Raw genomic sequence first — 16477 nt, 5'->3', positions numbered from 1 at the left:
CTCTGGAGCTAAGGAACAGAAGTAGTCAAGCCCTCAAGAAAACAAGCAGAGAGTCATTACAACGGCAAAACAGAGTAAATATAAATGTGTGGTCACATCAGGCCTTCCATAGATTCTGGATGTTGGAAGTATTACAAAATAAATAGAGACATTAACAACAGAAAGAAAAAGGGGTTGAAGTGGGTCAAACAATGTGGAGGAGTCAGGTGATCTTTCAGAACAAGGAACAGAAGTCAAATCACTTATAAATACAGTGAGTGAATGACTGTCCTGATTACAAAACAACGTTCAGACACATCCCTGTTTTTAAAGGATTTCTAAAATTGCATCAGTGCACCTCAGACTTTCAGTTTAGACTTCACAATGCACTTTGTTTGTAATCATGACGGTCGTAGTTATAGACAAGAGTCTTATAGAAAGGCATAGTAAGAGAACATTTGTACTTAAACCTTTTTTTCATAATATTCTTTTACCTAAATTTAGGCAATCAACATTTTTTCTTTTCTTACAAACAGCAGGTGTGTGGTCTCCCAGTCTGGCTCAATGGTCTAGTGCAGTGGTTCTCAACTGGAAAATGCCTGGAAATGTTTTTGTTGTTGTTGCAAAAAGTCTATGATGCGCAATTAAACCATGTTCGTTTATTTCACATTTTGTTCCAGCTGAGGTCCAAACTATAAAAATTGTCATTGAATAACTCTGAGTGGTTGAACATTTTTGGAATCTTGGGTCACGATTTCTCGTTAAAGAGGTGGTGGGTCCTGAGACTAGATCAGTTGAGAACCACTGGTCTAGTGTGTGTGTGTGTGTTCTGAGTATTATGATGTTAAAAAAAATACTTTTTACTCCCTCATTTTTAAAATTGTCATGTGTGAACCCAGCCTAGTGAATGAGATGTTTAAAGGGGTAATAGGTGAGAAGAACAGGGATTATGGCGTCTCTCAACCTAAAGGTCGAGGGTTCGATCCAAACAAACACAGTGAGAGTCAGGTTGTTTTTGGATGTGGAGGCTGTAGCCCCCTGAACCCCGCCCCGGACCCTCCTCTCCCTTCCATCCTGTCTCCCTCCTCCCCCCAGTGTCTGATTGGTTTGGAGGTAAGAAGAAAGAAAGCTGACCCACCCTCCCTGTTTCTCTCTCCTTCCTCAATGACCCCCACCCCCCTCCTCCCCGAATGTAAGACATGTTAAACCCTTCTGTTTCTGAATAATTGAATGATGCAGTCCTGGATGTTCTTTACTAAAATCAGAAATGATGAACCAGCTCCTGCAGCAACATGTCCGATGTCACTTAACCCTGAATTGCTCCCGCTGCTTCGTCAGCTGCGTATGAATGGATTAGGAAAGGATTTATCCTTTTACCATTTTTGTTTTTGTTTTAGGAAGGCACCACGTAACCCCCACTCCTTTTTCCTTATTCTCCTTTTGTTTGACGAGATTGTCAGCAAAGTTGGAAGGAGGCCGATGGAGTTTTATGTTTGATTAATATCTTCAACTTTAGTACAGATCTTTAAAAAGTAAAAAAAAAAAAACAACTCACAGCTTCCTCTATGAAAGCCTCGAACTTCAACCTCTCTCTGTCTCTCTCTCTCTGTTGGTTCTGCACTGAATAAAAAGGAAATGAAACGTCATTTAAATACAAAAAGGGCTATGAAAAAAGATGGAATTGCAGAACTAAACACCTCATTAAGCCCTCCCCATACAGGAAGGATATATGAACCCATCTGTGTAACTTCTGTTCTGTTCTCTTTTAAACTCGCTGATGCTCACTGTCGTAAAATGCCTGACGCTGAGGTGTTATACTCTGATGTGAAGTTCAAAAAATCAACGGGTAAAGCCAACGGTAAGAGCTGAAGAACCTTACATCTGTTTATTTAGGAATTTAAATGTGATATTTCTATTTCTGAATCGTTACCACCTATTTCCCTATTAGATCTTTTCAAGAAATATGCTTACCACATTGTGAAATTGTGATTGTGTGGTCTCAGATAATCCGTTGTCATAATATGTTCTCACTAATTTATCTGATTATTTTTTGTTTTTTGTGTTTTGGTTTGCAGGCACAGCTTCTCCCTCGGAGGAAACCACATACGCTGAGGTGAAGATTGCAAAGAGTCCACAGCCGTCCTTGCCTGGTGGGGACAGCCGCCATACATGTGACACTAACCACTGCGACACAGGTGCCCCAAAGTTTACTTTTATACAACTCTATTTGTTTCCTGTCGTCAGCCTAACCCACAGACTAAAGTGGAATCATCATTTACAGTCTAGGATCTGATATCTGTCGATTTATATCTTTGGTGTACTTTATTTATTTTTCAGCTTTTTATGCCTTTTTATTTAGAGACAGGACAGAGTCAGTGGATAGAGTCAGAAATCGTGGAGAGAGAGAGAGAGAGAGCGAGAGGAATGACATGCAGGAAAAGAGCCACTGGTCAAATATCGAACCCGGGCTGCTCACTTGGAAAAAAAATGTAAATGTAAATGTAAAAAGACATACACATACATTTACAATATGACAAAATAAGGCACATTATTTACAACCTAAAGCAAAGCTTTGAACATAATTCTGTGAAATTAGCTGGAGTCATCACAGTAATAGGAAGGCTCAGCCTCAGTGAAATGTTTTTAGGTAAGAGGGTTCTTGGGTGCGCGCACTAATCACTACGCTACCGGCGCCCAATTTATTTTAATGACTCATTTTTAACCTACCTTTTAGTGTCTTTGCTTTTTTTCTTCTCACTGCTCTTTTTATTTATTTAATTTGAATAATTAAAGAGTAACGCAAAAGAGTAAAAAATGTTGAACTTTAATTTAAAATTATAATTCAGGGGCGTGTCCAGACTTTTTCCACTGGCTGCAAAAACAAGGAACAGACGATACAAAAAAATAACTTTAACGAGGCTTTTAGTTTCCTGTTAGTCCGTTTTTTCTGCGCTTTGACCCTTCCCTTTCTCCACAGGCTGTGTTTAATAATACGTTTCTAACACGTGTGTATGTGTGAACAGATGTGAAGCTCTGTATTTGTGTTTCTGCGGACAGTTTAACACGACAACTGTGAAGAGATTCGCTGGTTGATATGTGATATAATTAAACTTGAAGTTACAGCAGTGACATGAACAGGAACAGCTCATCAAGTGAAGATGTGACAGTGTGAAATGTGAGCTGTGCTGTAAGAAAGAGTGTTTGCAGAAGTTCCTCACAAATACAAACCAAGGTTATGACAGCTTTGGGGCTGTTTGGGCGTGTGATTGTGCAGCGTTTCTAACCATTAAAAAAGTGCTGATGTTGGAGAAAAAAAGTCTGCATAGTAATTCATGATAGAAGTAATCGTTAGTCCATTGCAAATGATCTGCACCTCAGTCTGCTGAAGCATCACTCTTCAAGTTCCCCCTCTGCAGAAATCGGGCCCCAGTTGGGCCCATCCAGTCAAAACAGTGCGGACACGCCCCTGACCCACATTTTCATTAATAACGACAGCTTTCTTTTTTTTAATGTAATTAAGTAAAAAATGCCAGATAGTCAAGAAATGCTGCCCTAACGTTTTCCTATCAAAATGTCTCCTGTGCTTCTGGTCTCATGTACAAATGTGGACAGTCTCATGTTAAATTAAATGAACAGACTGGAACATTTTTGGCACCAAATCCTGTTCATTTTACTTTATTTTCGAGCCATGATATAAAAAAGAACAAATTTAAGTCATTTGATTAAATTCACGCATTGATTATTGCAACTCTCTACTGACAGGTCTTCCTACATGCACTATCAAACCCCTGCAGATGATACAAAGCGCAGCAGCACGACTGGTCTTCAACCTCCCTAAAAGAGCACATGTCACTCCGCTGTTCATGTCCTGACACTGGCTCCCAGTTACTGCTCGCATCAAATTTAAAACTCTGCTGCTCAGCGACAAAACGTCTCCTCCTTACCTAAACTCTCATCCAGGTCTACACTCCCTCCCGCCCACTACGCTCTGCCAATGAAAGGTGTCTGATCCAACCTTCACAACAGGGTCCTAAGTCTCTGACTAGACTCTTCTCCTCTGTCGCCCCCCGGTGGTGGAATGAACTTCCAAACTCCATTCGATCTGCAGAGTCCCTCTGCACCTTTAAGAAAAAGCTAAAGACCCAGCTCTTTATGAACACCTACTAACTTAATGATGATGGTAATGACGATGGTTTTGTTGTTTCTATACTGATTAGAGCTCTCAAGAACTGCCGTCAATGTTGTGCTTTGCCTCTGGTCACTTCCTGTCAACACCTGTGTGTCCAATCAGACTCAAAGCTGATCGTTTGCACTTCCTGACGATGTTTCTTTGTTTCTAGATCCTTGTTTGTGTTGTACTTACTCTCTGATGTACGTCGCTTTGGAGAAAAGCGTCTGCTAAATTAATTAAAACATATCAAAGTAAAACAGTTCATGAATAGAATCAAACAGTTACTATTACTTACTAAGATATTGTATTTACTTTAGCATCATTGGATTATCTTTTCAAATCCTCTGATCGTCCTCTCCCGTCTTTCTGCTGTTTCACAGGTTCTCAAGCTGCGTCACATGGACGACCAGGGGTCACATCGGAGAGAGTGGCCGTGGTGGTTCTGTCTGTACTTTTGGTAATCGCTGCTGCTGCTCTTGGATATACCAGTGAGTTTGTACATTTATTAAAACAACTAATATACATTAACACAAACTCTGGTTGTTGTTGGGCTTTTTTTAAAATACCAAACAAGTAGTGGCTTTGAGTTGATGAATGTCGAGCTTCTTTTTACAATAAGAAATTTTAAATATAACAAACATATTTGTTTTTTTTAAAGGTTATATTTTTAGCTTTAGCCTTTATATCATAGGACTGATATATATATATATATATAGAGAGAGAGAAGTGCTCGTCCAACTGAGCTAAACTAGCCTCTCATTTCTCCGAGCTTTAAAATGCAAAATTATTAAATTAGAAAAAGTAGCGAGTTTCACATTTGCAGTTTAAAAAAAAAGTATTTCTTGCGAGTATGCTCCTTGTAAATGTTCAGGAAATTGGCAACAAAAAATGCAGATGGGGAAACTGATTCCCAGGATCCTTTGTTACCCAGCTCAATATTCTTCCAAGATCTTGTCCATATTATCAGTCTGACGTCATACTCTTTCAAAACTACCTCTTACTGTCAGACGTCTACTAATTGCTTCTGTCGCTCTTGTTCTCAAAGGAATTGGCTAGTCCAATTTAGAGCACCTGGACCTGTTGCTATCAGGGCATTAAAGCCCAACCCCGGTGTCTCTCTCTCTGTCTCTCTCTCTCTCTCTCTCTCTCTCTCTCTCTCGCTCTCTCTCTCTCTCTCTCGCTCTCTCTCTCGCTCTCTCTCTCATGCCACATGGACCAAACCATCTTCTGCACATTCTGGTCTTTGCTATATTTTGCGTCACATCATCCCACAGTTCATTATGGCCCATTATTATACAATGGTGGTCAGACAAAAGCCTAAGAAAGCCTCTAGAACAAAAAGATGGCCTAGCGGTTAGGTGGCGCCCCATGTACGAAGGCTTTAGACCTCCCAGCTGGCGGCTAAGGTTGGACTCCGACCTGCGGCTCCTTTCCTGCATTTCCTAATTTCCCCACTCTCTCTCCGGAGTTCCTACTTTACTGTCCTATGAAAAAAAAAAGGCAAAAATAAATCTTTAAACAGGGACAGGTGAAATATCTGGAGGAGCAGGTGGGCGGGTGAGGTCAGAGGGCATCTGTTAAGGCTCCACGTTTCTATTGCATGATATACTTTTATCAACGAGTGTTTATTTTCTCTTGACGACACTTTTTCCTTCTTTCATCAGCTTATCAAAACATGAAAACCACAGAATGTCTTGTGAGGCAGAAAGCCGAGTACGAAGCGCTGAAAAAAAACTGCACGGGTAAGCTCGACAAAAGGTTCAGGTCCAGACCGTCTGAAAGTCATAGTTCAGGATCACACTTGCTTTGATTTCTAAAAACTGGTTTAATTCAGACTTACACTTTCAGTTATCACGTCTTTATGAAATGTTTATTAATAACTTTTGTCAAGTTTTCAACATTTTGCAATTTCTTTTGTTTGCTGATGACACCTATGATTCTGGAAAGGATTTAAAGGGGATATATTATGAAAAATCCACTTGTACAGTGTATTTGAACATATATTTGGGTAACCTTTTTAAAGTCTGTAACCAGTTTAAAGTCTGTCTCATTTAGAAACATTTTCATAACCTGACACATCATGAAACGATAAAACAGATGATCAAATTAAGGTTTTGTTCGTTGTCACTTTACTTCAGTGCGTACTGGCACGCTCCATCGCTCTCCCTCGTCAATGCAGACTCTCTCTCTCTCTCGCTGAAGTTGTTGTAAAGTTTTTAAAAGAGTTATGAAGTAAAACTCAAAAGTCTAAAGAGACATTTAGTCAGGCCCGCCCACAGAGTGAAAGCGTACTCTCTGAGACTCTACCGACCCACAAAATGTGAAATAAACCCATCCAGTCCTTTGTTTGTGGTCTGCATAAGTCTTACAACACAGAGAAAAATGCTCCGTTTCAAATTTACTCTCCTTGTGATGTCACAGTGGGATTCTGGTAAAAAAAATCCCCTCCCCTGGTATCTCCACCCATGGACTCCACCCCCACCCTTAAGCAAAACTTTTGCTCAGATCCTCCATTTTTATTCTTGCCACAGTGGAGTGATGTCGACGGGGAAAACTCAGGGGGCGGGGTCATTTCATTTAAAGAGACACACACACCAAAACGGAGCGTTCTGAGAGAGCTGGTTTATACAGGGTCACAAACCTCCTCTGGTGTTTGATTCATGTTATACTTTGACCAAAGCACAGCACAGATGTTTCATTTAGAACAACAGGGGGACTGTTTGAAAAGGTGGAGATGTATGTATAATATGTCCTCTTTAAAGACAATTACAGATACTAAAGTGTTACAATTTCACTAAAGGCTATTTTTCTTTCACAGATAGAAAATGTGAAGTTAAACCGTGCATCCCACAGCCAACATGCCCAGCAAGTGAGTGTATTTCACCTTTAACCTCTCACACAGATTTGCATCCTCTCATGATGAGTTCACAAACTGACAGATTACACACGAGGTCGATCGTGTGCTGCACCCGTTAAATACTTCAAACCATGTCCTGCTGCGTCTTATCAAACGAACAACAACAGTTAACTGAAGTCTTTGATCTCTTTACAGGTGGATCATGTTGGAAATGTAAAGACGGCTGGGAGCGACATGGAGAGAAGTGTTATTCCTTCTCCACCACTAAATCAACATGGAATAAGAGCAGAGATGAATGCAGCGGAGGAAGAGGAGACCTGGTGAAGATAGACAGCACAGAGGAGCAGGTAAACACACTGCTGCAGGATCATGGAGCTCACTGGAACAGTTCTCTTTGTTTTATCACTTTCTAAAGAGTCTCTCATAATCTTTGTTTGTTGTATTCATTTCATTCTTCAGACATTCCTGGACATGAGACTGAGAGACAAAATGACGGAGGCTGAGGACAAATTCTGGATCGGACTGACCGACTCAGAGAGAGAGGGCACTTGGTTGTGGGCGGACGGATCTCCACTGAACCCAAGGTTTGACTGATTTTAGGGTCATTCAACAGAAACGTACGTTGTTCTGTCTCAACCCTTTACCAAAATATTTTTGAAAAACTTGAAGTGACCATTTTTTTATACTTCTACAAAAAACAACAAGTTATTTGTACAACTACCCCTTCCTGAGCTATTCATTTGTCAATATTTGTTATTTAACCAGTTTTATAGATCCCAAGCACCAAATCAGTACCTGTCCCCACAGTCATGTAAAGAGGACAGGGGCAGTATTATGACAAGTAGATGTTAATGACATAAAACAACAACATTTCAAGTAGATATTATAAAATATATAATGAAATTACTGGTTCCTTGGAGTCATGTCACTGTGTTTTAAAAAGTCCTTTGTTTTGATATTAAATTAAACTGATGACATCACCCTGTACCTCTTTCCTTCAGATCTACGAAGAAATGCCCAGGGTTAAGTCCTCTGTCGCTATAATTTTCTCAATTTTCTCATGAAGCTTTTAGATGACGCCACTGGTGTGACCTCCTTTTTGGTCTGGGAATTGTCGAAAATAAGATTACAACTGGATTAAATATCATTATTTTATGAGTAGCCTAGGCTAAATAATATTTGAGAAGATTTGGTTTGGTGCACTTAGCAGCCATCTTGTAAAATGAATTTTTCTTGTCACTGGTGTTACTTAGGCTATGTGTAGCACCTGCAGTGACAATCAGTAAATAATGAACTTTTGGTCAGTGGTTTCACTAAAATGTCAATTTTCATCCTTGATTTTTATGCTAATTGCAACATTTTGAATTGAAAATGTTGAAGAATGAAGAACTTTGGACTTATCAAAAAATAAATTACACATTTCCTGTCAATTAAGCGACATCACACCAGAGGGAGTGATGTGAATCGGTCACAGCAGTGTTGAGATCCAGAACAACATCTCGACCTCGAGTGTGATATTACTTTTACAAAACGGTTATAGAAGCAGAAAGAAGAAGTGAAAAATTAAAATCACCAACAGATTTTGTTGTAACTCCACCAACTCAACTTGTTCCACAATTTAACTGAAACTAGACTGTTGCCAAGCAACCCAAACATTCTACTGCCCTCTGTTGGTGTCCATGGTAACCACAGAGAAGCTACTTATTGGCATGATTATTTACTTTTAGGTTAAAATAAATGAATGTTTTTATCATATAACCAGAGAAATAAGAGTGTGTTGTGTGATTCTGAGGTATGAGATGATAAATAAAAACTTTGTCAGCTGTTAATTATTCTCTGTCTTGCTGCTGCAACGCCCGAATTTCCCCACTGGGGATCAATGAAGTAGGCCTATAATCTAATGTAAATAAGAGTATTCAGAACTCCTGGCTGAGGCGGAGTGATACATGTTGTGAAAAGTCACCACCAATCAGATTTCTTTATCTGCACCAACTAACCAAGAGTTATCAGTTGTAACTACTTTTTTATTTTCTTTATCTCACAGTTTGGTTTTCTGGAGCAACGATGAGCCGGACAACTGGGACGGAGATAACTCTGATGGGGAGGACTGTGTGAGGATGGGGGAGCGAGGAGGAGCTGTAGAACATAAGAGCTGGTTTGATAAATCCTGTGAAATCCCTCATAAATATATTTGTGAGAAACCCGCAGAAACAGGAGAAATTAAGTGCACCTGAAGTACTTCAGCTGAAGTCTCACTCAGCTTTTTCAACATATCAGTCGGGAGCATCGCTATGATGAACTATTTTTTATCAGATGAGCAATGTTGGTGGATTAAAATCAGTAAAATATTCTTAAAATATTTAAAGTGGCCCAGGTTAGAGTCTCTTTCTCTCTGATTTCTAACTCCACTATCCACTGTCCTATCTCTTATTAAAGGCATGAAAAGATATCGCTTTGCACCGGGCTCGGGATGGGGGGGGGGGGGGGGCTGTGAATATCAGTGTGATGTTGTTAAAACATTTTTTTTTAAATGTATATGTTACTATAATGAACATTATGTTGTTGTCTACAGTGGAACCATTGTTTTGGATAAAATGAATTAAAATGAAATAATTTCAGGTTAAAATGTATTTTCTTCATTCTTCTTATTTTGTAATCTCAAATTGTTTGTGTCTTTAAAGGTCACATATTATGCAAAATGGACTTGTACCATTTAGTCAGTTATGAGAAAAGTCCAAGTGGTTGTCATGATTAAATAGTTTGAATAGTTTCATACTTATTTGTTGCTGTGTGAGTGTTACAGGAGGAAGGAAACGCACACAGCTTTGGGGGGGGGAAAAGTTATTTCTCAGAAAATATCTAAAAATAATCTGTCAGCAGAAGTACAAACAGAGATAAAAATGATTTCAGATAAAGTGGGGTTTTTACAGAGTCATAGTCTAAGGTCGTTTGTTCAGTTTAAAGTCTGTCTCATTTAGAAACATTTTCATAACCTGACACATCATGAAACGATAAAACAGATGATCAAATTAAGGTTTTGTTCGTTGTCACTTTACTTCAGTGCGTACTGGCACGCTCCATCGCTCTCCCTCGTCAATGCAGACTCTCTCTCTCTCTCGCTGAAGTTGTTGTAAAGTTTTTAAAAGAGTTATGAAGTAAAACTCAAAAGTCTAAAGAGACATTTAGTCAGGCCCGCCCACAGAGTGAAAGCGTACTCTCTGAGACTCTACCGACCCACAAAATGTGAAATAAACCCATCCAGTTCTTTGTTTGTGGTCTGCATAAGTCTTACAACACAGAGAGAAATGCTCCGTTTTAAATGTGCTCTCCTTGTGATGTCACAGTGGGATTCTGGTAAAAAAAAAAAAAAAAATCCCCTCCCCTGGTATCGCCACCCATGGACTCCACCTCAAGCCTAGAACAAAACTTTTGCGCAGGTCCTCCATTTTTATTCACACTACAGAGGAGTGATGTCTACCGGGAAAACTCAGGGGGGGGGTCATTACATTTAAAGAGACACACACACCAAAACGGAGCGTTCTGAGAGAGCTGGTTTATACAGGGTCACAAACCTCCTCTGGTGCTTGATTCATGTTATATATTTGATTAAAGCACAGATGTTTCATTTAGACCACAGGGGGACTGTTTGAAAAGGTGGAGAAGGGGGGCTAATATGTCCTCTTTAATACATGTGTTGGCTCGTTAGCACGAAAGCCTTCTGGGAAACATTTGCCTTCTGCATTCGATCAGAATTTGGAGCGGACTGAAAAAAAAGCTTGTCAACAAGTTATTGTCTGGGTCAAGGTAGCCTCATTTCTTTTTAGGCATCCGTGCACGTCTACACATCCCATTAAAGTGGTAAACATAAGTTCAAATTATTTTAAGCTGATGGTTATAATTGTGCCTGACTTTAAGGGCAGCACCCTCAGTCCCCCCTACTTCCTGCGCCTGAGTTTAATCTGTAAAACTACCAGGAAGCCGTCACCACCTCAACCCACTCTACATTGTTTGAATTTCCCTCGAAATCAATAAAGTATCTATCTATCTATCTATCATCTATCTATCTCTATCTATCCATTGTAGAAAACATACAAAGACCACAAGGGGGCAGCATATCCAAAAAAGCAGAAACAGTTATTCACACCTAACATGACAAAATATGTTTTTAGGGGAACTTTAAGATCACAGCTCCGCCCCAGAACACAAAGTGTCACCTCCTCCTCCTCCTCCTCCTCCTCCTCCCCCCCCCCAGCCCCAGTTTACAGATGATGTGCTGTATTACATGTGAAAAGCTGCAGGAATAAGTTAAAGGTGAGTGGATATATCTATCTATCTATCTCTATCTCTATCTCAATTTAAATTTTAAATTTCAGCATGGGAAACATACGTTTACATTACCAAAGCTAAAGTCAAAATAAAACACAAAGATTAAATATTAAAGTAACAGAGCTCTGCAGATTTACAGTTTTGTATAAAGTGGCTAAACTTAAAAACTGTTTGTGTTTATCTTTAGAAAATACACATAAAAATGTAACTTAGCTCTTAAAATATTTACAGATAACTAACAGATATATAAAATATTAAGATACATTTTTTTAAAGAAAGAAGATGTATTTGCAGCTCTTTGGTCTGTGTGTATGTACAGTTATATACAGATCTAATTAGTGCGGATGATGGTGCAGTGATGCTCTCTCTCTCTCTCTCAACAGAGAGATCCATCACTGCCTAAGCTAAACATTTCAGTTTTGTGTCTTCTGTTGCAGAGAAAGTTTCTCCTTTGAAGTCTGAACTGAAGACTCAACTTTTACAATGAGCCGTCCGCAGCGTCACAATGACGGTAAGAAGGAAGTCTAATGTAACTGAAGATATTTATTGAAATACTTTTATGTTCAGTCAACATGTCGAATATTTCACTCGAGTGTTTTCTCTTCATGTTCCGTTGAACTTCTCCCCAGCTACATCTCGTTAGCTGGATTCTATTTGTTATTTCACAACATTTATCTGAAAGAAGGAGTTAGTTTAAACCTAATTGTTGAGCAAAAAATAAAAGTAACTCTAATAAAACATGTTTTTTTTAATTCATGAAACCATCCACTGCTGAATATAAACTCAACGAGTTGATCTACTTACAGTTGGTCGACACAAAACCAATATTTTGATCAATGTTTGACTCATTTTTTATGAACAAATACAGGTTTTATAAGTTTGATGATCTGCTAGCTGTACTTTTTAATTTCTATCATCACAAAGATCAAACTGTTGGCTGAGTTAAAGCGGAATTATTTTGTAAAGGCATCACTTTGGGTTAATCTCACCATACACACGAGACAAAAAACTCTTTAGATCAGGAGGAAGTAAGACTGAAGAGAAGTGAAGAAGAAGAGGAAGAAAAAAGAGAAGTGACCATGAAGAAGAGTGATGTTACTGCAGAAGTTTCAAGCTTCCTGGTAACTGTTCGGCAGCCCTCTGCTGCCAAACCAGAAATAATAATCCTCTGCTACTTCTGTGTCATTCTTTTCACATCATGTCCTGCCTCTTTAACTGAACGTCAGGGACGGGGATAACCTCCTGCTTTGAGGTGCTACATGTGTGAACAACCAACTCAGGAAGATATCGGGGGCAGCACATTTGTGAAAACAAGTTTCATATTTGCTAACCCTTTGCTCCTCTCATGCCACATCTACTCATCCAAATATGATCACTTCTGGCTTCCAAAAAACAACAATGGCTGCAAGTACCACATCAAATGTTTATATGTGACCTGTATGTCTGTTTAGGTTTATTATGTCCATCCTCTGTTTAACAGGTGAAGTGTCTGACACCCAACAGCACCCAGTGTCCTCCAGGGGGTCAAAGGTCCCCTCAGAGAAAGTGGCCCTGCTGGTCCTCAGTGCTCTCCTGGCAGCTACTGTCGTTGTTATTTGCCAGCTTTGTAAGTTTCTCGTTTACATCTTCAGCTTGAAAAACGACACAAAGCTTGATTAAAGAATCGGGACGTTTTCTCAGCATTTAACCCTTAAAGTTAAGACAAGATCCTGGAAAAGATGACAAACATGATTGAGAAAACATGAGGTCATATTTCTCTTTAAAGGTGCGGCAATTTCTGAGAGAAACCGACAAGCTCAGTGTGTAAGAGTTTCTTAACCACTTTGGTTTTCCTGTTTTCTGGTTCTCCTTCTTTCTTCTTGTTTTTCTGGGTGATTTAAAGGCAGGGTTTGTCATTTTAGGGTCCTGACAGAAATGAATAACTCATGTGCTCTGAAAAAGTAACAAAGAAAATCCGACATCTGTAGCAGTTTGTAAGTCTGTAAAAACTTCCACCAATGTCTGCCACGAGGTACCAACCTGATGAACCAATCACACGCCTCCCTGTCTCCCTGCTCGCTCTCTACCGCTTGTGTTCACTAGCCCACACTCAAAGCGTGTACTTGATGACTTTAAGAGTTTATACTGTGAGTTTACTTACCGCTGAATGAGACGTGAGACGACGTAGTTTCTACACAATGTAAGAGATGAGCTGAGGTCCGCTTCTGGAGCTTGTCAGTGAGGGGGCGTGGCTTTTGAGGGAGCACAGTGGGAAGTGGGTGTAGACGGAGCACTGACGGGGATGCTACTTTCAAAAATAATGCTAGTTTTAGAAAATTACCAACCCTGCCTTTAAATGCTGACCAACGTCACTATTTACAGGTTTATCGAGGCTAGACAGCAATCACAGAAACGGATGAAAGCTGAGCTGTTCTGCCTCCTTAGTGATCTCCATTTATCAGATTTAATACCATGTCTCTGATTTCTTTCTACAAACGAACGATGAAGCACTGCCTGATGTATGATGACTCATGTTCTTTTTTACAACAGCTCTTGCTTTGGTGCGAACGAATGAACGTTTCCAGACACTGAGAGACGACTCTGATGCTGTCAAAAGAAATACCGGTAAGTCAGTCAGGTTTTTAAACTATCTGAAAGATTTGGTGTAAAAGTTGTAAAAGAAAATCTACTCTAATCAGCGTCGCATGTCACTGTCAAAGTCTTTCAGTTTAATGTCAAAAAAGTATTTAAATTAAATTGAAATGTTCTGCTGCCTCCACATTACAAACATCATTAGAAATGTTGCACCAGACTAAAATCACTCGCCCTGATCTGTTTTTTGTTGTATATAAAGCCGCTTAAATACTTCAAACCATGTCCTGCTGCGTCTTATCAAACGAACAACAACAGTTAACTGAAGTCTTTGATCTCTTTAAAGATGGATCATGTTGGAAATGTGAAGACGGCTGGGAGCGACATGGAGAGAAGTGTTATTCCTTCTCCACCACTAAATCAACATGGAATAAGAGCAGAGATGAATGCAGCGGAGGAAGAGGAGACCTGGTGAAGATAAACAGCACAGAGCAGCAGGTAAACACACTGCTGCAGGATCATGGAGCTCACTGGAACAGTTCTCTTTGTTTTATCACTTTCTAAAAGTCTCTCATAATCTTTGTTTGTTGTATTCATTTCATTCTTCAGACATTCCTGGACATGAGACTGAGAGACAAAATGACGGATGCTGAGGACAAATTCTGGATCGGACTGACCGACTCAGAGAGCGAGGGCACTTGGTTGTGGGCGGACGGATCTCCACTGAACCCAAGGTTTGACTGATTTCAACATGTTTCCTGTCAAGCGACATCACACCAGAGGGAGTGATGTGAATCGGTCGTTGAGATCCAGAACAACACCTCGACCTCGAGTGTGATATTACTTTGATAAAACGGTTATAGAAGCAGAATTCACTTTGTTGGTATCCATGGTTACCACAGAGCAGCTACTTTGTAGTATGAACATTTACTTGTATGCAGAGGAGTGGCCAGAGTCACCTCTTGTCCAATCAGATTGCTTTGTCTGAACCAAGTGTCGAATAATTTACAATATAAGACTTATCCGTTTCATTTTTTATGTTCTTTATCTCACAGTTTGGTTTTCTGGAGCAACGATGAGCCGGACAACTGGGACGGAGATAACCCTGATGGGGAGGACTGTGTGAGGATGGGGGAGAGAAGAGGAACAGTAGAACATAAGAGCTGGTTTGATAAAGCCTGTGAAATCCCTCATAAATATATTTGTGAGAAACCAGCAGAAACAAGAGAAATTAATTAATTCCCTGAAGTACTTCAGCTGAAGTCTCACTCAGCTTGTAGAACAATCTAAGTCAAGGATAAGTGAATGTGGAGAAATTTTGTTAATTTTTATACAGCTAATTTAACCAGCAGTTAAAGAAATATAATCAGTGTTGTAGGCTATATATAAAGTAGAGAGTGGGGAATGACAAGAGGGGAAGGAGACACAGGTTGGACTGGAACCTGGGCCGCCCGCTTGGAGGACTATAATCCACATTTTAAACCCTTTTGCAATGGACAGCAGTTAAGTTTGGTTAATGGAAACGTCTGGAAAGAGGGTGTAAATGTCGGAAATGTCGTCACAATCCACCAGAGCTCAAAGTGACAACATGACACAAACGTTTCAGTCCAAACCACAAAGTTCAAATAGTTGTATGAATTTCAAGCGACTGTGGTTCAGTGGACTCAGTCGTCCCTCAACCAGAAGGTCGGGGGTTCCACTTAACATAGTTTCTCAAGTTTCAACTTTGTGCTTAAAGTCCCTCTGAGTGTATAGATAGAGGATGTTTTTCTCTTTCTAACCAAATCAATAAATAACTTCCAAGAACGGATTGTTTGTTTGATTAGCGCTTCCTGTTTTCAATCAGCCCTTCCTGACAAGCAAACCGCAAAAACTTGCACAACACAGTGACACAGCATGAAGCTATAAAAAGAAACCTTACAGATAAGTCCCTCAGGTTTGATATTATCTAGAAATGTTCAGTCTGGTAGATTGAAACGTGCAGTATGTAGGGTGAATTCGCTTAATGTGGGACAATTTTTGCATTTAAGACTGTATTGCAACATGAAGCTATACATTAAATCCACACCCAGTACCACTCTGAAATCCCCAGGATGTCACCTAATCAAACCCAAAGAGAAAATCCAGTTATCACACTCATTAAAGAAATAGTAGACATATCAGTAGTCTTAGTGCCAAATTGTCTCTGACAATCTGCATTTCCTAATGTGGGACAGTGCTGTTCTAAATGTGGGACACTGAAAAGTCTATGTTAAAAGGCCTAAATCACCTTAATTCTAGTGTGTCACACTCAAGTCTAAAATGTGCAATCCAATGTTCTGTAATTTTACCACTTACAATGTTATTGGTGTTACAAAACACTAAAAAAGGACATTAATCATTTTGATGTATTTAGTAGAAAGACAATAGGCTATTATATCACCATATCTGACATGCAGAGAAAGCAGAATGTAATGAACATTTTATGCATTAATTTATTTAAAGAACTGCAATGTAACTATGTTAAAATGTTAAAATGTTTTCTATTCCATACATCTGTCCTGAATAAAATAAATGCTTAGCCAACTAACCAA

The 16477-nt window shown here is 39.5% G+C and overlaps 2 protein-coding genes across 2 annotated transcripts; both read left to right on the top strand.

The window, feature by feature from the left end:
• The first annotated feature begins 1697 nt into the window (after positions 1-1697).
• On the top strand, positions 1698-9625 carry LOC132990924 (C-type lectin domain family 4 member D-like). The gene is made up of 8 exons (XM_061059415.1): positions 1698-1837; positions 2055-2174; positions 4531-4638; positions 5815-5892; positions 6969-7019; positions 7203-7354; positions 7467-7591; positions 9052-9625. The coding sequence occupies exons 1-8, from the start codon at positions 1774-1776 to the stop codon at positions 9239-9241; spliced, it is 888 nt and encodes a 295-aa protein (XP_060915398.1). The 5' UTR covers positions 1698-1773; the 3' UTR covers positions 9242-9625.
• A 2082-nt stretch (positions 9626-11707) lies between these two features.
• On the top strand, positions 11708-16477 carry LOC132990925 (hepatic lectin-like). The gene is made up of 6 exons (XM_061059416.1): positions 11708-11844; positions 12814-12939; positions 13863-13937; positions 14251-14402; positions 14514-14638; positions 14960-16477. Exons 1-6 carry the CDS (start codon positions 11817-11819, stop codon positions 15141-15143), a joined length of 690 nt encoding a protein of 229 aa, XP_060915399.1. The 5' UTR covers positions 11708-11816; the 3' UTR covers positions 15144-16477.

This window comes from Labrus mixtus, chromosome 16 (assembly GCF_963584025.1).
Source record: "Labrus mixtus chromosome 16, fLabMix1.1, whole genome shotgun sequence".
Classification (NCBI taxonomy): domain Eukaryota; kingdom Metazoa; phylum Chordata; class Actinopteri; order Labriformes; family Labridae; genus Labrus; species Labrus mixtus.
The sequence above is the reverse complement of the archived record's forward strand: the minus strand, read 5'-3'. Positions and strand labels throughout refer to the sequence as shown.